At 46.5% G+C, this 22,460-nt stretch overlaps 1 protein-coding gene across 5 annotated transcripts in view; it reads left to right on the top strand.

Annotated features, from left to right (window-relative positions):
• The window catches only part of LOC124011706 (rho GTPase-activating protein 6-like), a 104,990-nt gene extending 89,446 nt beyond the window's left edge, over nucleotides 1-15,544 (top strand). For 2 of the 5 annotated variants that reach the window (XM_046325198.1, XM_046325202.1), the window contains exons 4-16: nucleotides 820-1,097; nucleotides 1,231-1,426; nucleotides 3,533-3,588; nucleotides 5,232-5,382; nucleotides 6,498-6,646; nucleotides 7,426-7,605; nucleotides 9,474-9,565; nucleotides 9,753-10,006; nucleotides 10,191-10,262; nucleotides 10,350-12,141; nucleotides 12,174-12,193; nucleotides 12,555-12,734; nucleotides 12,771-15,544. In XM_046325198.1, coding sequence (XP_046181154.1) covers nucleotides 820-1,097; nucleotides 1,231-1,426; nucleotides 3,533-3,588; nucleotides 5,232-5,382; nucleotides 6,498-6,646; nucleotides 7,426-7,605; nucleotides 9,474-9,565; nucleotides 9,753-10,006; nucleotides 10,191-10,262; nucleotides 10,350-10,960 — 2,039 coding nt within the window. In that variant the 3' untranslated portion in view covers nucleotides 10,961-12,141; nucleotides 12,174-12,193; nucleotides 12,555-12,734; nucleotides 12,771-15,544. The other 3 variants (XM_046325200.1, XM_046325199.1, XM_046325201.1) reach the window with 3 other exon arrangements.
• The last annotated feature ends 6,916 nt before the right edge of the window (nucleotides 15,545-22,460 follow it).

Below are 22,460 nucleotides of genomic sequence, written 5' to 3'. Positions count from 1 at the left end.
TCCCTTCTCTTTCTGTAGTGTCAATTACATTTCAATGAATCCCTTCTCTTTCTGTAGTGTCAATTACATTTCAATGAATCCCTTCTCTTTCTGTAGTGCCAATTACATTTCATTGAATCCCTTCTCTTTCTGTAGTGTCAATCACATTTCCGTTAATCCCTTCTCTTTCTGTAGTGTCAATTACATTTCCGTTAATCCCTTCTCTTTCTGTAGAGTGAATTGAATTTCCGTTAATCCCTTCTCTTTCTGTAGTGTGAATTGAATTTCCGTTAATCCCTTCTCTTTCTGTAGTGTGAATTGAATTTCCGTTAATCCCTTCTCTTTCTGTAGTGTGAATTGAATTTCCGTTAATCCCTTCTCTTTCTGTAGTGTGAATTGAATTTCCGTTAAAACATTATTTGTGATGTTTTTTTCTCTCACTATTATAGCTCACATTAAGAATGTTTCCATTTTCCCTTGTGGGCCTGTCAATGTCTCAAAGGAAATATGATGTAGTCGAATACGTGGATACGTGTGCAACAACATCTGCGTCCAAATATTCAATGAGTAATCACAGAACAATCAAAACAGTAACGATCGTAATCTAAAGATCTCTATCGTTCACACACAAACACATTCACTCAGAGGGCGGCACACATCTTTCATCCATGCACGACCAAACACACGCTCTCTCTCTCTCTCTCTCTCTCTCTCTCTCTCTCTCTCTCTCTCTCTCTCTCTCTCTCTCTCTCTCTCTCTCTCTCTCTCTCTCTCTCTCTCTCTCTCTCTCTCCCTGAGAATATGGTATTTACATTCCTCTCTCTCACCCTCCCCTTCCAGAATGCATCCCCCAGGCCTTCGGTATGGCCCTGTCCCAGGTAATCGCCAACGACCGGACCCACAGGCAGCGCCAGGACGGCCTGCGTCAGGACCCTCCTCACAGGGAGGAGCATAAGGACCCGTCGGACCTGGTGTCGTCCATCCTGCAGTTTGCCACCAAGAGGTCCACCAATAAGGAGCTGTCCAGCAGTAACTCCTCCCTCAGCTCCACCTCAGAGACAGCTAACGAGTCCACGACGCCCAACACGCCCGAGGTTGCCCCGCGGGCGCGCAGGAGGGTGAGGGTCTCCCCCCACACACCTACTGTACCAACTCCATGCAAACACTCCATCGTTGTGCGTGTGTGTTTGTGTGTGTGTCTGTGAACTCAAGTAGACGTCAGCTTGATAATGCTGTCATTGTGGTCTGCAGGGGGGCATGTCAGTGGACTCCATCACAGACCTGGACAATAACCAATCCCGCCTTTTGGAGGCGCTGCAGCTCTCTCTGCCCGCTGAAGCGCCCAGCAAGAAGGAGAAGCACCGGGACAAGAGGCTGAGCCTCAACCCTATCTACAGACAGGTGCCTCGCCTGGTGGACAGCTGCTGCCAGCACCTGGAGAAGTATGGTACGAATGAACACAGCCCCTCTCACTGACCAGACCTGGGGCCTGTTCAGTAGGGCACAATATAGCAAAAGGTTTTGCAAAGGAAAACAAAAACGAGCACAGGAAGCACCTCCCTGTTTCAAAACGTTTCCTATGTGCTGGACACGGCTCTATTCCTGTCGTCAGAATCCTGGTCTTTGTCCGGGATCACTCACCCGATCTGACCCTACAGGGTTCAGGCTGTTGGAGTTTCCAGCCCCACGTCTTTACCCCACCCTGCACTGCCCAACCAGCCCCACATCTTTACCCTGCCCTGCACTGCCCAACCAGCCCCACATCTTTACCCTGCCCTGCACTGCCCAACCAGCCCCACATCTTTACCCTGCCCTGCACTGCCCAACCAGCCCCACATCTTTACCCTGACCTGCACTGCCCAACCAGCCCCACATCTTTACCCTGACCTGCACTGCCCAACCAGCCCCACATCTTTACCCTGCCCTGCCCTGCCCAACCAGCCCCACATCTTTACCCTGACCTGCACTGCCCAACCAGCCCCACATCTTTACCCTGCCCTGCCCTGCCCAACCAGCCCCACATCTTTACCCTGACCTGCACTGCCCAACCAGCCCCACATCTTTACCCTGACCTGCACTGCCCAACCAGCCCCACATCTTTACCCTGACCTGCACTGCCCAACCAGCCCCACATCTTTACCCTAACCTGCACTGCCCAACCAGCCCCACATCTTTACCCTGACCTGCACTGCCCAACCAGCCCCACATCTTTACCCTGCCCTGCACTGCCCAACCAGCCCCACATCTTTACCCTGACCTGCACTGCCCAACCAGCCCCACATCTTTACCCTGACCTGCACTGCCCAACCAGCCCCACATCTTTACCCTGACCTGCACTGCCCAACCAGCCCCATATCTTTACACTGCCCTGCCCTGCCCAACCAGCCCCACATCTTTACCCTGACCTGCACTGCCCAACCAGCCCCACATCTTTACCCTGCCCTGCCCTGCCCAACCAGCCCCACATCTTTACCCTGACCTGCACTGCCCAACCAGCCCCACATCTTTACCCTGACCTGCACTGCCCAACCAGCCCCACATCTTTACCCTAACCTGCACTGCCCAACCAGCCCCACATCTTTACCCTGACCTGCACTGCCCAACCAGCCCCACATCTTTACCCTGCCCTGCACTGCCCAACCAGCCCCACATCTTTACCCTGACCTGCACTGCCCAACCAGCCCCACATCTTTACCCTGACCTGCACTGCCCAACCAGCCCCACATCTTTACCCTGACCTGCACTGCCCAACCAGCCCCACATCTTTACCCTGACCTGCACTGCCCAACCAGCCCCACATCTTTACCCTGCCCTGCCCTGCCCAACCAGCCCCACATCTTTACCCTGCCCTGCACTGCCCAACAAGCCCCACATCTTTACCCTGCCCTGCCCTGCCCAACCAGCCCCACATCTTTACCCTGGCCTGCACTGCCCAACCAGCCCCACATCTTTACCCTGACCTGCCCTGCCCAACCAGCCCCACATCTTTACCCTGCCCTGCACTGCCCAACCAGCCCCACATCTTTACCCTGACCTGCACTGCCCAACCAGCCCCACATCTTTACCCTGACCTGCACTGCCCAACCAGCCCCACATCTTTACCCTGACCTGCACTGCCCAACCAGCCCCACATCTTTACCCTGCCCTGCCCTGCCCTGCCCAACCAGCCCCACATCTTTACCCCGACCTGCACTGATGATGATGTAGATGATGTAGAAACAAGGCCGTAGTGTCTGGCCATTCATTCCTGACACTCAGTGAACCGACTTTTCAATCCTTCTCAATGTCAACCGCTGGGTTTACTCCCCACGCTCTCCTGCAGTCTTTAAATCCTCACTTGCTGGACTTAGAGTTAGGAGCTAAAGTCCTCTAAGGCGTGAATGGGCCACAGCAGCGTAGGTTTAGGTTTGATGGCTCATGATGTCTGTGTTGAAAGAAGGCTTATGGCGGCTACGTCTTCACGTCTCTTCCATCTGTGATTATTCGGCTTGAGTGTCTCTTTGACCAGTGGAGGATGATGCTCACTTATGTCCTCTGTCGTTTCTTCCTACAGGTCTTCAGACGGTGGGGATATTCCGAGTGGGGAGCTCCAAGAAGAGAGTGCGGCAGGTGAGAATCTGGGAGAGGCACTTTTTGATACCTCTCACACATTGCTGCACAAAGCTGTTGTTTCAGCTCACCATGAGCGGTCGGCGACACCTTATAACATAATCAAGATCATAGGTGATCTTGTAGTGTTGACTTAGTTGAAGCATTGGTTGTCATGAACTACACATTTTATTAATTGACTGTTCTGGTTGACTATATGGTTTTATAAGTACTTTTTTTTTTAGAGGGGCCCATGCTAATTCCATTATATTTCTGCATACTGTGATATAGATAGAAGCTATTAAAATGCAGATATATTAACAGAATATATTTATATTCATGCATTGGTTTTGATATTGCCGCCGCCTCGGAGAATACACATCCACTTAGCATTAGTTCAGCGTATGCTATGAAAGGAAGCAGAGCAAATGAACTTGTCTCTCTGCTGAAGAGCCAGGCTCCTCTGTAGCCGTGGCCCTGCTCTACAAAGGGACGCAGTCGAGCCTTAATGCCATATTTGTAATTCAAGCAGGGCTTTTAGCATTCATTTCCATCCCAGGGCCTGTATTCAATTTCCATCCCAGTGCTGATCTAGGATCAGATTAGCCTTTTATATCATAATGAATCAGATTACACGGACAGGTATGTTTTGCCTATATTGTCCAGGTGTGGTTTTACTCTCTAGTCTTATTTTGCTCGCCGTAAATTTCTTTCCCTCCTTTTTTTTAAAAATGTCAGTTGAACATTTGCTTTTGGTTATTGTGGCAGAAAACTCCATTCGTTTTTAGTGTTGTTCTTGGACAATGTCTTTGTTTGAAGGGGATTTGAGTGTTTTCTGAGTTGTGTTCTCCGAGTTTGGACTTCTCGTGTTCTCTGTTTGCGTAGCTCATACGCAACGCTCACAATGGCAGATCTTAATCTTTCATTCAAGTCAGCAAAAACAAGCACTGGTGCCAGCCGGTTTCAGTCTCAGTCTTAAATGGTGTTGTTTCCGTTCTGTGGTGGGGAATTTATTTTTTATTTTCAACATCTCACCGTTTGAGGGAATACAATGCTCTCAGCGAGTTGAATCAAATTGTCACCATGTGAGACAATTTTACATGACTTCTCACTGTAGTTTGCTGACTGGAAAAAGAACAGACTAGATCATCGACATCACTTAAGGTTACTTAAATCTCAACCATCTCTCACTTAAGGAAGTACCTATATTGGCCGGCTACTTCCTGACAACTTTCAGATCTGTAACAAAGTTTGTTTAAAAAAAATCTAAAACACAAGCTATAATCACACTTCGATATACTGCTTAATCAAATACAATACTTGGTTATAATGCTTATCTTACTGGACAAAGTGGACCCATTTGAATCCTGAGTAATGCGAGGGGTCAGATTGTGGAGTAAGTAGGTTGATACAGTATGGGAACAGAACCGGTCGGACCAGGACTACCTGTGAGAATGTTTTCACCGCCAAGGTCACACCTGGTGTGTGCATACCTGTGTATATCTGTGTATATCTGTGGGTATCTGTGTGTCCCCGTAATGTGTGTGGAATGTATTTATGTGAATCTGTTTGAGTGTTTCTCTGAGTTCACTTTCTAACTGTAGTCGCTGTAAGCAGTAAAGTACACGGTATATCTCATGTTCTGTTTAACTCTGTACTCTTAGCTGAGGGAGGAGTTTGACCGGGGAGTGGACGTCCAGTTGGATGAGGAGCACAGTGTCCACGACGTGGCCGCGCTGCTCAAGGAGTTCCTCAGAGACATGCCTGACCCTCTCCTCACCAAGGAGCTCTACACTGCCTTCATAAACACCATGTGTGAGGACACATCAACTTCACTACTTATGAATACTACTCTCTGTGTGTGCAGTAGTAGACTCACTCTTTTCCCTAGGCCCAATCACCTTGGTTGGCCTCTTTCAGTAGGACACACCCTCAGATTGCACTAAACCCACACTTAAGAGTGTATACTTGAGTCAATGACACACAGACATGTTGTATGCTCTGTAAATGTTGGGCTTTAGCCTACCAGAGTGCACACATTGTGCCAAATGTGTATGTGATTGTCGTTGTCTACATGTATGTCTGTGCATGTATATCTGGCTATGTGTATGCACTGTATGTGAGAGTGTGACATATTTCTAATGATTTAGACCGAATCTGTTATGCACGTGAGTGAGGACCCAAAAGCGGTTTAACAAATACAGAGTCCTTTAATGTCAAAACACAGGGAAGACATAGATCCTCTTCAGATGTATATAATGGCAAAATAGACAACCCGCAGAGAGGGCGACAAATGAATCATAAAGTCCTTCTGATATTTTCAGAAGAGTCCCCTTCTTAGCAGCAGAGGAGAATAGCTGGGTTAGCGGCGACAGACTGCTGGTCTCTCTGGGTAGGCGTGGGTCGTAGAGGACAGAGGTACCTGATCACACGTAGCATCAGATGAACAGGCAGATTCCGACAGGACGGGACAAGGGTGAAGCAAACGAGACGATAGTTTGGTTCTGGCATGAGAAACTCAAACGAGAATCTGACAAAGACAGAAGCAGGAACAGAGAGAGAAATAGAGACCTAATCAGAGGGAAAAAGGGAACAGGTGGGAAAAGGGTGAACGAGATAGTTAGAGAAGATGAGGAACAGCTGGGGGAAGGAGAGGAAGAGAAGGTAACCTAATACGACCAGCAGAGGGAGACGGAGTGAAGAGAAAGAACAGGAACAAGACATAATATGACAATACATGACAGAATCCTCACTCTTAACCCCTGACATCTAACCCCTGACCCCTGTCCTGTTCCTCTGTAGTGCTGGACTGTGAGGAGCAGCAGAGTGCCACCCAGCTCCTGGTTTACCTCCTGCCAGCCTGTAACAGAGACACCCTGACCTCTAAACTCTAACCTCTAACCCCTGACTCCTGTCCTGTTTCTCTGTAGTGCTGGACTGTGAGGAGCAGTGGAGCGCCACCCAGCTCCTGGTTTACCTGCTGCCAGCCTGTAACAGCGACACCCTGCACCGCCTCCTGCAGTTCCTCTCTACCGTGGCCAACCACGCCCACGACAGCCAGGACAAAGACGGACAGGAGGTGAGTCGAAGACCCCTCTGTTACCCCCACCACTCCCCATGATTCCCAAAACAACCACAAGCCCCTACCCCCTAGACCTCCCTAGAAACTAGATCTGAGAGGATTGGATAGGTGTGTAACCGGCGTCAAGCTGGCATTTCAACAGTATAGCTTCCTCCCTCCCTGACTCGCACTGAGACTAGGTCTCTAACTCGCACCGAGACTAGGGGCCCAAGCTCTCAGGAACGCGCAATCAAAACATTGTCATGTAATTGTGTCCCTCTGACGCACAGTGACTGATTTGGTCTCTTGTTCTTCATGGTAGTTGTCCAATCTGTTTAACTAGTTATTTTCCTGAAGCACTCAATGAAAATAAAAGGAAACTCAATATAGTATTCTATGAGGTCAATATAGTACTCTATGAGGTCAATATAGTAGTCTTTGAGTCAATATAGTATTCTATGAGATCAAAATGGTATTCTATTAGTATAGTATTCTCTGAGGTCAATATAGTATTCTATAGTATTCTATGAGGTCAATATATTGTTATATCTGGTCAAATATTTTTTTTTAAATCAGGAAGTATAATGAAAAAGAATTGTTTTCCATGGTGTGTCTCTTTGTTAAAGACAATCAATTGCACTTGTTTGTCTAGTATGTGATTCCATGCTACTGTATGCAGGAATCACCTACAGGACAAACTAAAACTGAATGCACTCCCTGTACTGTTAGTTGTTTAGATATAACTGTTTGATAAGCAGCTGGCATTATTGTTATTCCGATGTCCTCATCTCCTCCAGGTGACGGGTAACAAGATGACCTCTCTGAACCTGGCCACCATCTTTGGTCCCAACCTCCTCCACAAGCAGAAGAGTTCAGACAAGGAGTTCAGTGTGCAGAGTTCTGCCCGCGCAGAGGAGAGCACTGCTGTTATCGCTGTCCTCCAGAGGATGATCACAACCTTCCACTCCCTCTTCATGGTGTGTGGGGGGGGGGGGGGGGTTCCTTGTGTGTCCGTGCCTGCGCACATATGTCTGTGTTTGAATAAAGATATAAACATACTATGTGTGTGTGTGTGTGTGTGTGTGTGTGTGTGTGTGTGTGTGTGTGTGTGTGTGTGTGTGTGTGTGTGTGTGTGTGTGTGTGTGTGTGTGTGTGTGTGTGTGTGTGTGTGTGTGTGTGACAGGCAGGTACTGTAATGTTTTTACAGTAATGTATTCGTAATAGCCAGCAAACAAGCTACAATTAATTATCACTTTAGATTGGCCAGTAAGTAAGACTCCGTTGTGAGTTCATTGTATACACTACATACAGGTGAGGTGACGCAGTTGTAGAGAAAACAACTGCATAACCTACATTGTGTAAACTCAAATCTGTTTATGTAGTTACCATGTCAAATACATGGGCTTAACACTGACACATTTGATGATCTCTCTATGTCCTGGGTCCATGTACATCCATTCAATTTCCATTACCTCTGCCTGTCCTCTTTCATCACACATCCCTCCCTCCCTCCCTCCCTCCCTCCCTCCCTCCCTCCCTCCCTCCCTCCCTCCCTCCCTCCCTCCCTCCCTCCCTCCCTCCCTCCCCTCCCTAGCAGTGCCACTCAGTAAAATATACCTGCATCCCAAATGGCACCCTGTACCCTATACAGTGCACTACCTTTGACCAGCGCTCACAGGGAATACAGTGCCATATGGGACAGAGCCTGTGTTTAAGTTAGAGAATCTCCAGGCTTTACCAGACAATGGCTCTGTCTTATAGAATGAAAACAAAGCTCTGTGGGCCTTTGTTAGTGCTGTAAGAGCGGATCCTGGACCTGAATAAAGGCCTTAGGGCCCAGTTCAGGACCACTACAGATCACAGACATCTGAGACAGTGCCAGAGGGACTTATGGGCCAATCCCTTGCACTGATTTTCCCGACACCACCACCACCACCATTTCCCTGAACAGAAGTTGTATTCGTTGAACTTTGCAGAGGTTGTTTTCCCCTCCGCTCAGATCATGGAATTCAGGGTAGAGTGGCGGGACAATGGAAAGAGGTCTTGTTAGGTTCTGAAATGTTATCCCTGGTGTTTTTCGACTGGGCTGGGTTGTTTGCTGAAGGTCCTGACGTAAACCAATGAAGATGTTTGTAGCTCTTTAGTTGGATGTGTTTGGACTGTCGTGCTTCATTGCCAAATCACTTCTTTTATTACCCTTGTATTTTACTGCCCGTTGCCCAGACACTATACATCAGGGATGGGAAACTTTGATGGGGGCAACAAAAAAAACGGGAACTCATTATGAGGGGCCGCAGTGGCTCGTGGGTCGGAGTAAATGTTATTTTTCAAGTTCATTTCCTGCAATTCCGCACATTTTGCCATGGGGCAGAGAGAAGATTTAGCAATTGTATAACTCATTTAATGTAATTCTAATCATTTTGCCATGGGGCGGAGAGACAAATGTGCAGTTTTACAGCTAATTTCCTGCAATTCTACATATTTTCCCATAGGATGGAGGGAAATGTTGGCAGTTTTTAATATGATAACTGATCATCAATGGTATAATTGAGTGACTGCTGATGCACAACCAAGTTTCGAAAAAGTATTTTTGTTGGCCACCAGTTGCCCTTCCCTGCTAAACATGGATCCATAGACCGGTATTTAATAGGCTTCAATGTTATACTATGTGTTCATGTATTGATTGGCTTGTGGTCACTGAACGTGAAGATGGAAAAAGTTACTCACTTTCACCATGATGTTGTCTTGGACAATAGCACCCCCTAGTGCTCTAGCATGTGCCATTACATACATAAACCATTTTTTTTGTACATGTTTGGTTATGTCTGTGGTTATCTGTGTGTAGGTGCCTCCCGACCTGCAGAATGAGGTCCTAATGACTTTACTGGAGACTGATCCTGATGTGGTAGACTATCTGCTCAGGAGAAAAGCATCACAGTGAGTACATTGTTTCCACTGCACATATCACAGTCACACATTTTGAGTACTCATGGAAAGTAGTTGCTTAGCCTGGTGTTCATGTCTGTTGAGAGAAAATGAAGAACCCATCATCTATGGCAATCTCTTTTTATTCTCTCTGCCCATCCTTTTCTCTCCCTCATCCATCCATCCCTCCACTCCACAGGAGTCTGGACGTGTTGAGATCGGAGGATCCTTTCTCCCTGAGCGAGAGGCGCTCATCCAGTGACTCCAACAAGGTCTCCAGTGGAGAGCTGTCCCCCTATGACAACAACTCCCCCATCCTGTCTGAGCACCCGGGGGAAGGGACCAGCCCAGGGTCAGAGAGGCTCTTTCATGTCCCAGAACAGTACACCCTGGTGAGGCAGGTGGAAGGACGGACACGGAACCCCCATGGGTCCAATCCCTGGGTCTCAAAAGGTGAGAGGACTACTGTCCAGTCTTACTTAGCTGTGGTTGATATGATCGTGGTGGTGGTGGTGATAATTAAGACGATGATGATGATGATTGTGGTGAAGGTGATGATGATGATTGTAATCTTGATGATGATGATGAGTATGACGGTCCCTAAACACGGTCATGTTCATTATGTCCTATATGTCAGAGGAGCATGCTAATATCTGGGGAGCTTGGCATTCCACTCTGAAACCAGGGCTGAAGGACCAGCCTTATGCAGGTAAGCTGTTGAAATGTAACAATCACATTTTTGGACTTCTACTTATCTTCGTTTTCGGACTTTTCCCATTGACATTTGTATCTCCAGGTTCCCATAGCAACATGTCAGAGGGCAGCTCACGCAGCTCCCAGGAAGGACTTGACTGTCTCCAAGGCGATGCCAGGCAGGTGGTACGACGGACACAGACCTCGCTGGGCGTGGCTGAGTGCAGGCCCCACCCCCCTGTGACACGGGTCTGCAGCAGCCCTCACGGCGAGGCGGGACGGCCGCTCCTCCTGCTGAGCCTCAACCCTTTGACCCCACCCCATCCGCATGCCAACAGCCAATCAGCAGCCAGCAGCGCAGAGGACCTCCCCCAGGGCATTAGACACCAGGCTATCCCCAGCCCTAACTCTGCCCACTTGGGTCCCTTCCTCTCAGGGCGTCCTCCCCCTCCCCCGTACAACAGCTCATCCTCCAGGAACTCCCCTGCTGCCTCTAAACCAGCCCAGCCTGTCTCCCCCTCCCCCGCCGCACCCCTTCACCAGCACCCCCTGCAGGGTGGGAGGCCAACGGTGCCACAGAACTCAGCCTCCCCCACCACGGACAGCATGGTACCCATGAGCCAGGAGTGGCAGGACTGGCAGAGGGACAGATGGCAGATCTGGCAACTCCTGTCCTCGGAAAACGCAGACACACTCCCAGAGACACTGGTGTAAGCTGGACCATCGGACCGTGGGGTAGTGTTAGCCATCCCTTCCTCCATCCCTCCCCTCCGTCCTTTCCCCCAAACATGGACGCCATGGGGTTGTTTACATGTGCAGCTGCTGCCTATACTACGGACTTGGTACGGAGTCACAAGTGTTTCCTGTTTGCTATGTATTGATCCGCGATTGATGTTGTATCCTGGGGACGCCTTTGCTTGTCATTAAATACTCCCTCTGAGCTGTTTGAGAGGATCAAAACTAGCTGTCAGCAAGACATACCTCAAACGTCAAGTTTATCAATTTGATTCACAGTTATTACTGCATGTCCACATTTCGATAAAGCCCCAGTTTAAATTGAACGGAATGTAATATGTAGAGGTGACTTTTGAAGACGGGAAGGTTTAACATTTATGGCAACAATTGATAAGCTACAGTCAATTTACCTGACCAATCCTACCCTTATATATTTACTGAAGTCATCACATATATTAGTGATCGCTGCTAAATATTCAGAGAGTATTTACTTGCTGATAATATATCCCGGTAAGTATCGTACGAGTTTGTATGAACAGAGTTTTATTCAATGTCAGTCACCAAGTAACAGAGCCCAGAGTACAGTTTTTGCAACAGTTTGTATATAATCATTCTAATGCATTTTAGGTTGAAACTTTTTTTTACAGGCTGTCTAAATGTTTGTGTTGTGTGGTTTTAACACGGTTTAAAAAGATAACGTCTGTCAGAGCTTTACTGAACAAAGTTGGGTTCTAAAAGAAAACTATTATTGCGATCAGTACAGTAATGTGCCACGTGCCAAAGTTCCTTTCCTCTCTCTTTTCAATCAAATGTTATTCTGGGCGTCTATAAAGTCTCATCTGCTTTCTCTCATTCCATAGGTGACGTTGTTCTTTTAGCTTTTGGATGTCACTTCACCATGGTTGCTACAGCATGGCTTATCGTACACGGTCAAATCAACATGATTCATTCCAATGATCTCCCTCATTCCATTAGGTGGTTGATGTCAAGGTTGTGGCTGCATAGGAGTATTTTTGGAAGCAGATTAAAAGACAAGACAGGTTCATTGCTGGCCTGACAGGTTCATTGCTGGCCTGACAGGTTCATTGCTGGCCTGACAAGTTCATTGCTGGCCTGACAGGTTCATTGCTGGCCTGACAGGTTCATTGCTGGCCTGACAGGTTCATTGCCCTGACAGGTTCATTGCTGACAGGTTCATTGCTGGCCTGACAGGTTCATTGCTGGCCTGACAGGTTCATTGCTTCATTGGGCCTGACAGGTTCATTGCTGGCCTGACAGGTTCATTGCTGGCCTGACAGGTTCATTGCTGGCCTGACAGGTTCATTGCTGGCCTGACAGGTTCATTGCTGGCCTGACAGGTTCATTGCTGGCCTGACAGGTTCATTGCTGGCCTGACAGGTTCATTGCTGGCCTGACAGGTTCATTGCTGGCCTGACAGGTTCATTGCTGGCCTGACAGGTTCATTGCTGGCCTGACAGGTTCATTGCTGGCCTGACAGGTTCATTGCTGGCCTGATTCATTGCTGGCCTGACAGGTTCATTGACAGGTTCATTGGACAGGTTCATTGCTGCAGGTTCATTGCTGGCCTGACAGGTTCATTGCTGGCCTGACAGGTTCATTGCTGGCCTGACAGGTTCATTGCTGGCCTGACAGGTTCATTGCTGGCCTGACAGGTTCATTGCTGGCCTGACAGGTTCATTGCTGGCCTGACAGGTTCATTGCTGGCCTGACAGGTTCATTGCTGGCCTGACAGGTTCATTGCCTGACAGGTTCATTGTTGGCCTGACAGGTTCATTGCTGGCCTGACAGGTTCATTGTTGGCCTGACAGGTTCATTGCTGGCCTGACAGGTTCATTGCTGGCCTGACAGGTTCATTGCTGGCCTGACAGGTTCATTGTTGGCCTGACAGGTTCATTGCTGGCCTGACAGGTTCATTGCTGGCCTGACAGGTTCATTGCTGGCCTGACAGGTTCATTGTTGGCCTGACAGGTTCATTGCTGGCCTGACAGGTTCATTGCTGGCCTGACAGGTTCATTGCTGGCCTGACAGGTTCATTGCTGGCCTGACAGGTTCATTGTTGGCCTGACAGGTTCATTGCTTTACCTCTCACTGCATTTGTCTGATTGATATGGGATTTTAACTAGATATTTGCACTCTGGGAATTGCCAAAGCTTTTTTAATTCCTCCTTTTCAACAACAAAACAAGCACGTCTCTTGCTTTTGTCATTACGTGCACTGTCTGCCACTATAACTTACCTTTTTGCTCCCAAATGCATTAGTAGTCTCCAATCATTTCCCAGTTTTGTGGATATTTGCTGGCAAATATTGCACACTTTCCAAATGGGGGTTTGGGTGGTTATGTTTGTTTCAATCCGTCCACATGTCAGAGGAATTTGATGTGTGATAGACATTGGAATTATTTACAAGGATTCACACATTTCTACATGTCTTTGCAGTGTCCCACAAAATGACAGTACTTGTTTCAAAAATCTTTACTTCTATAAAAAACGCTTTCAACAGCTTGTGTTTCTAAGCCATAGATCCATGCTCTTTGAAAATGATTTGATACCCCACATTGCTTTGTGGTTGTCAATTTTCTTTTTGTTGTAGCATGTCATCCAAGATTTATTATCTATCATGTCTGTTCAGTACTGTAACATATCAAATAACAATTTTTTACTCACCCAAAAAAAATCTACAAACACATGTATAAGGCCCGAGTTTTGACCTCATATTTTGTATTGTGTGTCGTCTTAAATATGCCATGGTGGAATTAAACGTGAAAGAAGGTGTTTTGTGTACTTGGTTGGTTAACAGCTTGTGCCCTGATACACCTTTTACCAGTGGCGATGTAACCTAATGTATAATGTTTGACGGTGTAATAACAGTGTAGAACCAAAAGGGGGGACCCTAGATCTTTTTGCTTAGTCATCTTGTCCACAGGTCATTCGAAAGGTATCTAAATCCTCCACATCATCCTTTATCATCCAACGCTCTTTTAAAACAATTTGGATATAGTCGGATATAATTCTTCACCTTGAAAGAGGAAAAATCATATGAAAAGAGAGAGGAGGCGAGAGGGCGGAACGAGAGAGTGTGGAAGGGAGGAGGTAAGAGTGAAGACCAATAACCTCCATGTTAGAAACCTGAGATGAGAACGTTCCACGCATGGCGGCTTTAATTCCACCTGAGCTCAGGAGAAGTTCCTAAATCTGTTTACGGCGTAGAACAGACCTGACAATTCACTTCCAGGAGATCATTACCCACAGCTTAATTGGTCATGTCCTGCTAATCCCGTGTGTAAAGTACAGCCAGAGAGATATGGGCAGAAGACACAATGACTTTTTCCACCGACGTCAGAACATCATAGGAACATGGTCGACTCTTTGATGATTTGACGATTGATTAAGCTATTCAGTAGGTCATTTCGTGCAATTACTTGCAAACCATCAACTATAAGTATTTTGAACATTTGAAAATGAATCAAATCTCCTAGCTCAAAATAGTTCAAAGGGATGTTAAGCCTTCTGTGGAAAATTGCTTCCATAAAACAAAATCATTCTGATTTGTGCAATCAGACTGTATACTGATCTGAAAACGGACTTCCTCGAAGATTGCTGACATTCAATGGTGCAGTGTCCCATGGACTGTTCAGAATCCCCTCTGGTTTGGCATCCAATCCGGCAGCCAAAGCATGTGATTCAAGTATTTCCTTTAAAGCCTGTGGTTCACCCAATCGGAATTCCAATCACTGTGTATCTGTAGACCACTGAATATTTCCCTCCTTTTTTCCCCAGAAGTCAGCGGTAGGTCTTTACCATCCTTACTCAATTTGGGCTCAATTTCCCCTTAGCCTGGTGTAAGCACAGACACAAAGGAGAGAAAGGATACAAGACACAATGAATCAATTTACTTGACTATTCAGAGGACCATCTGATTTTTTTCTCTCTCAAGTTATCAATGAGTACATCTTACTGACATCAACCACTTAACTAAGAGAGGGATACATTCTTCTATTAGTTCCCAGTGGATATATTAGTCTATGGAAAGCAGTGATCATACTCTACAGGTATGGAGCGGTGTAGCTATTTGCCCTTGTCCACCTGACATTAACCATGTATTGTAATAGATTGTCAGTGTTGCAGAATAATATAATAATAACATATAATAATATATATAATATATAATAATAATAATATATGCCATTTAGCAGACACTTTTATCCAAAGCGACTTACAGTCATGTGTGCATACATTCTACGTATGGGTGGTCCCGGGGATCGAACCCACTACCCTGGCGTTACAAGCGCCATGCTCTACCAACTGAGCTACAGAAGGACCAGAACAAGCAGATACAGTGGAGGCAGATGATCGCATGCAGGCCACAGTAATTCCCTCTGTCTCCGCGTTGGCTCTTGCAAAGTGGAACCATGGGGACCAGATGGTTCTGGAGCCAGACCCAAGGCTGACCTCAACCCTTAGCCCAGTGGAGGAGGAGTGGTTCTGTTCTGTCTCTGAGGTCCGCCTCCGCTCTGCTACCCTGCCCACGCAACGCTGTTTCATGGAAAACACTCCTGGTGGGAGAGCGGGAGGGAAGGAGGGAGAGGTGTGTGTGTGGGGGGGGGGGGGGGGACTGGTAGAGAGAGGAGAGGGAGAGAGAATGGAGAGAGAGAAAGAGAGAGAGGGGGAGACCGAGGAGAGAGAGAAAACAAGTGAAAGTAAGCTTCTTCAAAGAGATGAACACACACACCCCTGTGCCTTCAGGGAGAAGGTTTGACTGACTCTGTGTTCTCTCCTGAGTATTTCTCCACCTCCAGAAGTAATGTGAACTGTTTGGTATCTATCACAACTAGAAAGGAGTTGTACAACAAAAGCTCTTTTGTGGCCAAAAACCGACAAGCCCAGTAAGATCAAAGCTCAAACAATGACTACAAACAATGGCACACAATTACTTTTCTCCTTAGAAGCTTTCGTCTGTTACTGAATGCTTGCCCATGCATTGTTTCTGTTTTATTTCAATGTTCTAGTTATTCAAAGGAGCCCACCAAAGGATACCGTGAAAAGTCGCTATGCTGCTGACTGCTTACAGAATCTGTGATATAAAAAAGACTCACTTTTTGCAATCTGCCTTAGTAACGCGAGAGCGATGGCGACTGATGCTTGACTATCCCACTGGACACAGGCGTCAATTCCACGTCTTTTCCACGTTGGTTCAACGTAATTTCATTGAAGGGAAGCGGAACCGATGTTAATTCAACCAGTGGGTGCCCAATGGGATGTGAATATTAGGCCCGGTTCTTTTGTCTTCTGTCTCTTTTGGGCCCGCAGGACACGTCTGTTTTCTGGAGAGCAGCTTTGTTCAGAAGAACCTTTGCATGGACTGTGAAAACAAATATAGCCAATACAAAGCAGCTTTCTATCTGAGCGTGATGACATGGCCTCCTAACAGAATACGCCGACTGGCCTTTGATTTCTTGCTGCAGGGGGGTAAACAGTTGGTTGGTGTGAGCTGTGGGAGGTCAAGAAACCGTTGATGTACTGGAGTGTTTAGTTAGATGGAGCATATGTGGATCTATTTTTGTACATATTGTTTGCATGTGTTATGGTGCCCACTGCATTAATTAGCCTCTTATCCTCAATGTTTTTCTCACCATCACTGTGTGTGCATGCGTGTGAGTGTGCATGTGTGTGCATGCGTGTGAGTGTGCATGTGTTTGCATGCGTGTGAGTGTGCATGTGTTGCACAACGAAGGGTGTTTGAGCCCAGGAGGACCTCATTAGCAAAAAGGACCAGCAGCTAGCTGTATGTTTATTATCAAGATTTCTGACCCAATTGTCCCTTATTGTTATCACACAGTGAGAAAATGCTAAATATCATGGATTTTCGTGTTCTGTTACTGTTTTTGCCAAGGAGACCCACTAACGTTTTCCACATTAACTAAATAGCCTGCATAACGCTGTGTACCTTGGGCCAGCATTTTGATTCAACCCTAAGACAGTTGTGAATCAAGAACGCTGGAATACTTTGTAAACAATCATCCAGATGTGTTTTACCACTGGCTCATCTGCATCATGTTTGAGGTTGTGGTGGTCGGGACAGAGAGGGACTCTGATTTGACTGGATGCCAACAGTGCCCAGAGTGGATGGGCACATCATCAGGGGGGCTGGGATGCAAGTAGGATGGAAGATGGGCGATTCAGAGCTCTGTTAGCTCTGTTAGCAGCTGGAGGGGAGGAGGAGGAAGAGGAGGAAGGAGGGGAGGAGGAGGAGGAAGGAGAGGGAAGGAGGAGGAAGGATGGGAGGAGGAAGAAGAAGAGGAGGAGGAAGGAGAGGAGAAAGGAGGAGGAGGAGAAAGATGAAGAGGAGGTGGTGGAAGAAGAGTTGGAAGGAGGGGAGAAGGAGGAGAAAGGAGGAAGGAGAGGAGGAAGAGGAGGATCAGGAAGAAGGGGAGGAAGAGGAAGAGGAGTAGGAAAGAGAGGAGGAAGAGGAGGAGGGGTGGACAAAGATGAGGAAGAAGAGGAGGAGGGAAATGTATCCATCCGACCGTAACATTGTCCAAGGGGGATACGGAGCAAACACGGACTACACATGTTCATACTGATGCTAACATACTGTACTGTACTTATGGAAGCACATGCAAACACACACATTCACACACACGTACGAGCAGAAGTGTGCACACACACACACACACACACACACACACACACACACACACACACACACACACACACACACACACACACACACACACACACACACACACACACACACACACACACACACACACACACACACACACACACACACACACACACAGGGAGCAACGTACTGTAAAAATAATGGAAACACCAACATGAAACACAACAGAAATTTTAAATTTTGTTTCCATTGAACATGCCATACTAAAGGCACAATAAAGGCATTTGATGTAATTACATGAAGAGTGCCTTGCTTTGTATATTTCTATGTTTTGGTTGGTCAGGGTGTGATCTGAGTGGGCTTTCTATGTTGGATGTCTTGTTTGTCTATTTCTATGTCTGGCCTGATATGGTTCTCAATCAGAGGCAGTTGTCTCTGATTGGAAACCATATTTAGGTAGCCTGGGTTTCACTGTGTGTTGGTGGGTGATTGTTCCTGTCTCTGTGTTTTGCACCAGATAGGGCTGTTTTTGGGTTTCCACGTTTATTGGTTTTGTTAGTTTATTCATGTCTAGTGCCTTTATTAAAAAACACGCATAACCACCACGCTGTGTTTTGGTCTGCCTCTACTTCACCTAAAGAAAACTGTTACACCTTTCTTTTTGATGACCCATTTACCAAAGAGCACCTTCTGTCTGCCAAGATCTACTAATGTGTATCTTAGCAGCGCTTCCCTTACTCCTGTAAGGGAAGGGCCTGTTTTAATAGGCTGTGGGGCCACCACAAGCTACCAGAACAGCTTCAATGCGCTTTGGCATAGATTCTACAAGTGTCTGGAATTCTACTGGAGGAATGTGGCACCATTTTTCCTTGAGAAATTCCATAATTTTGTGTTCTGTTGATGGTGGTGGAAAACGCTGTCTCAGGCGCCGCTCCAGAATCTCCTATAAATGTTCAGTTGAGATCTGGTGACTGAGACGGCCATGGCATATGGTTTACATCGTATCCATGCTCATCAAACCATTCAGTGACCCCTCAACACACACAGATACCCTGCTTACCCTTCACACACACACACACACACACACACACCATTGATGTCTAAGAGGCCAGCTCAACACCGATAGCCCTGAAACAGCTGTGATCCCTCCCCATGTGAAAGCACATGTGTTCCATATCCTGCTCTTTGTCCGATCAAAGCCTACCGCGGGCCCTTACAGCATGGAACAGGCCTGTGTGAGCACGCTGAAAATAAAGGCCAACTCAGGTATGTCCTTCCTGTCTCTCTCACCTGAACACATATTGAATGTTCTGGGTGAAATCAATGTCGTGGGACAGTATCCTGTGTAGTTCTTGGTTTTTGGCTCAGTGGGTTCAGTGGGTTGGCTCATATGATTCACACCTTTAAACTAATCTAAGGTAACTTTTGCATTTTACCTCTCAATAGTAAGAGTAGGTTGGGGAAACATCTGCTGTAACTGGTCATTTCAGATAACATTTATAAGCATAGTGAAGTGATTCGGTTTGACCTAAAGAACTGTTCTAAGGTCAGGATATATTTTTAACCTTCCAATGGTAAGAGTAGGTTGGGGCAACATCTAGTGTACCTGGATCATACAGTAGGTCTGACAAGATTCTGCCTCTGAGAAAACAGTATGATAAATTACATTCTTCTAGGTGGCAAACAAACAAAGCACAAAAAACGCTCAACATGCCATAGAACATATGACATTGAACTATGACAGACATAGATCATATGCGGTATGTCATTACATGTCATGCAGAGTCCCCTTGACATCCTTTCCCAGTCGTTGATCACTCCCTGTCAGCAGCCGTGAAGCGTGACAATAGTGACTTCAGACCATGGTCACGTTCTCCATGGAGGTGTTTCCCCAGATCTCGGCGCTGTATGATGTTACCCATCATGCTGAAAACAGGAAGTGGAGGTCAGTAAGTGCTGAAATGAGGAAGTGGAGGTCAGTAAGTGCTGAAATGAGGAAGTGGAGGTCAGTAAGTGCTGAAATGAGGAAGTGGAGGTCAGTAAGTGCTGAAATGAGGAAGTGGAGGTCAGTAAGTGCTGAAATGAGGAAGTGGAGGTGTAACCCTCAAACCTCCTTTAGCCTTCCCAATGCATTTACTTGTACTGAAACAGAGAATGAATGAAGAACTGTTAGATGCTTGGAAGTAGCCCAGAGCTGCAAAGTGTAGTTGTCTCTGGCAGCCGTTGTCGAAAGGCCAAAGAATGCTTGAACAGATCACGAACATTCAGATGCAACGATATGCAACTTGATGGTCAACATTTGAAGTTCAAAAAACATGCACCTATTTTTTCATTATGGAACAATCATGCCAGTATGTAGTATTTCTTAGGATCTACATGAGCTGCTACCAAAGCAACAGCTACTATTCCTGGGGTCCGAAGAGGATCAGAACACCTACATCAGAACAAAACAACAGCCTACATCATTAAATAAATCAATACAACATACAAGACATTATTACAATTTGACTCTATTATTACAAATTACAATATAAAATCCACAATACCATAACATTACAATGTGTGTGTGTGTTCGTGTGTATGTTAGAGTGTGTATTCGTGTGTGTGTGTTTGTGTGTGGGACTCTTCACAGTTCGCATTGTTCCATGAGGAGTTGTTTCATTTGTTTAAAAAAAATTGGATTTTAAATGGAGTTACTTGATGTGGAAGAGAGTTCTACGTAGTACTGCACATTCCCCAGAGTCTGTTCTGTCTTGGGGACTGGGAAGAGACCACTGGTGGCATGTATTGTACGGATGTCTGAGCTGTGTGTTAGCTGTGTAACGCTGTCGCGTTGTGCCTTGAGGTGTTGTTTTATTCAGGTTTTTTTAAAATCTGATTTTACAGCTTCGCATGAGTTACTTGATGTGGAAGATGTCTGAGCTGTGTGTTAGCTGTTTGTACAGACAGTTCAGTGTTTTCTGCATGTCAATATCTCTCACAAAGACAAATAGTGATTCAGTCAATCTCTCCTCTACACCATTCAGATTCACAGTCAAGTCTATGAACCATGCCAGCATGACATTGTAGAGGAAACAAATGATAGAGAACATTCCTCAATCATCTTGACACTCTCAAGGGTGGTCCCATGTGTTCTGTGGGATGAACAGATGTGATAAGCCAATTTGAAAAGCACCGCGTCACATCAGGGGCACACGCAGTGTCTTTCAGTTTCACTGCACCATCGGTTTCCTAGGCGACAGCCTTGCCGCGTCTGACTGGCTGAGTGCAATTTCCTGTTTTGTTTTGATTGTGACAATCAGGTTGAATGGTCCCTCCAGCGGGGCAGCAGCAGGGAGATGCCCACTAGGAGTTTATTATTTCTGTCAGGGAGGATTGGTGCTAACTAACATCCCCCAATGCAAACACTACGCCAACTGCCAACGTGATGTGTTACAGCTGGGATCTGCCCTTCGTGATGTGACTGCATGTTGTTTGCAAAGGGGAAATGTGTCCTACAACCAATGCCTCTATTTATTTGGTTTATGGAGTAATTCTAACCTGTGACTGTAGAGCCGGTGGTCTGTTTTTTTTTACAAACATGTCTTCATACATTCATGAACTGCATGTATATGTCAACGCATACTCATACACGTGTCGTCTGTGACCTTAATATGATGCTACTCTACAGTAATGGAATGTCTCACGTGACATTTTCACCATGGGGTTAATCAAGTCGGACAATGTGAAAAGGACATGCCATCCAACAGTCAAAACCCATTAAATCAATACATCAACTACATCCGTGAAAGAAAGGGCTTGCAACTCTAACGCAGCCCATTTGTCCAGATGTTTGCATGCAGAGCGAACAGACTGTTATGAGTAAGATGTCCATTTTTCCATTTTAGCTGCACTGGCAGAGAACCAAACGGAGACTGTTTGGCTCGTGGTGCCAACAGACCTGACACAGACAGATTGTTTCTCTCCTATAAGAACTGTGACTACATGGGTGCGCCCCAAATGGCAGCCCATTCCCTATATAGTGGGCTATTCCCTATGGACCTTGGTAAAAAAAGTAGTGCACTATATAGGGAATAGGCTACCATTTGTGATGCAAGCCTTCTGTGAAGACATACTCAGTAAAATGTTTCGCATACCTATTTTGACATATGAGCGAATGGAGGTGTATGGGTACAGGACGTTCAGGGTAACTAGAGACAGGTACAGTCAGCTAATGGAAGTGTATGGGTACAGGACGTTCAGGGTAACTAGAGACAGGTACAGTCAGCTAATGGAAGTGTATGGGTACAGGACGGTCAGGGTAACTAGAGACAGGTACAGTCAGCTAATGGAAGTGTATGTGTACAGGACGGTCAGGGTAACTAGAGACAGGTACAGTCAGCTAATGGAGGTGTATGAGTACAGGACGGTCAGGGTAACTAGAGACAGGTACAGTCAGCTAATGGAAGTGTATGTGTACAGGACGGTCAGGGTAACTAGAGACAGGTACAGTCAGCTAATGGAAGTGTATGTGTACAGGACGGTCAGGGTAACTAGAGACAGGTACAGTCAGCTAATGGAAGTGTATGGGTACAGGACGGTCAGGGTAACTAGAGACAGGTACAGTCAGCTAATGGAAGTGTATGTGTACAGGACGGTCAGGGTAACTAGAGACAGGTACAGTCAGCTAATGGAAGTGTATGTGTACAGGACGGTCAGGGTAACTAGAGACAGGTACAGTCAGCTAATGGAAGTGTATGGGTACAGGACAGTCAGGGTAACTAGAGACAGGTACAGGCAACTAATGGAAGTGTATGTGTACAGGATGGTCAGGGTAACTAGAGACAGGTACAGTCAG

The sequence above is a fragment of the Oncorhynchus gorbuscha genome, linkage group LG23 (assembly GCF_021184085.1).
Source record: "Oncorhynchus gorbuscha isolate QuinsamMale2020 ecotype Even-year linkage group LG23, OgorEven_v1.0, whole genome shotgun sequence".
Taxonomy (NCBI): domain Eukaryota; kingdom Metazoa; phylum Chordata; class Actinopteri; order Salmoniformes; family Salmonidae; genus Oncorhynchus; species Oncorhynchus gorbuscha.
Note: the sequence above shows the minus strand (reverse complement) of the source record. Positions and strands in the feature narration are given on the sequence as shown.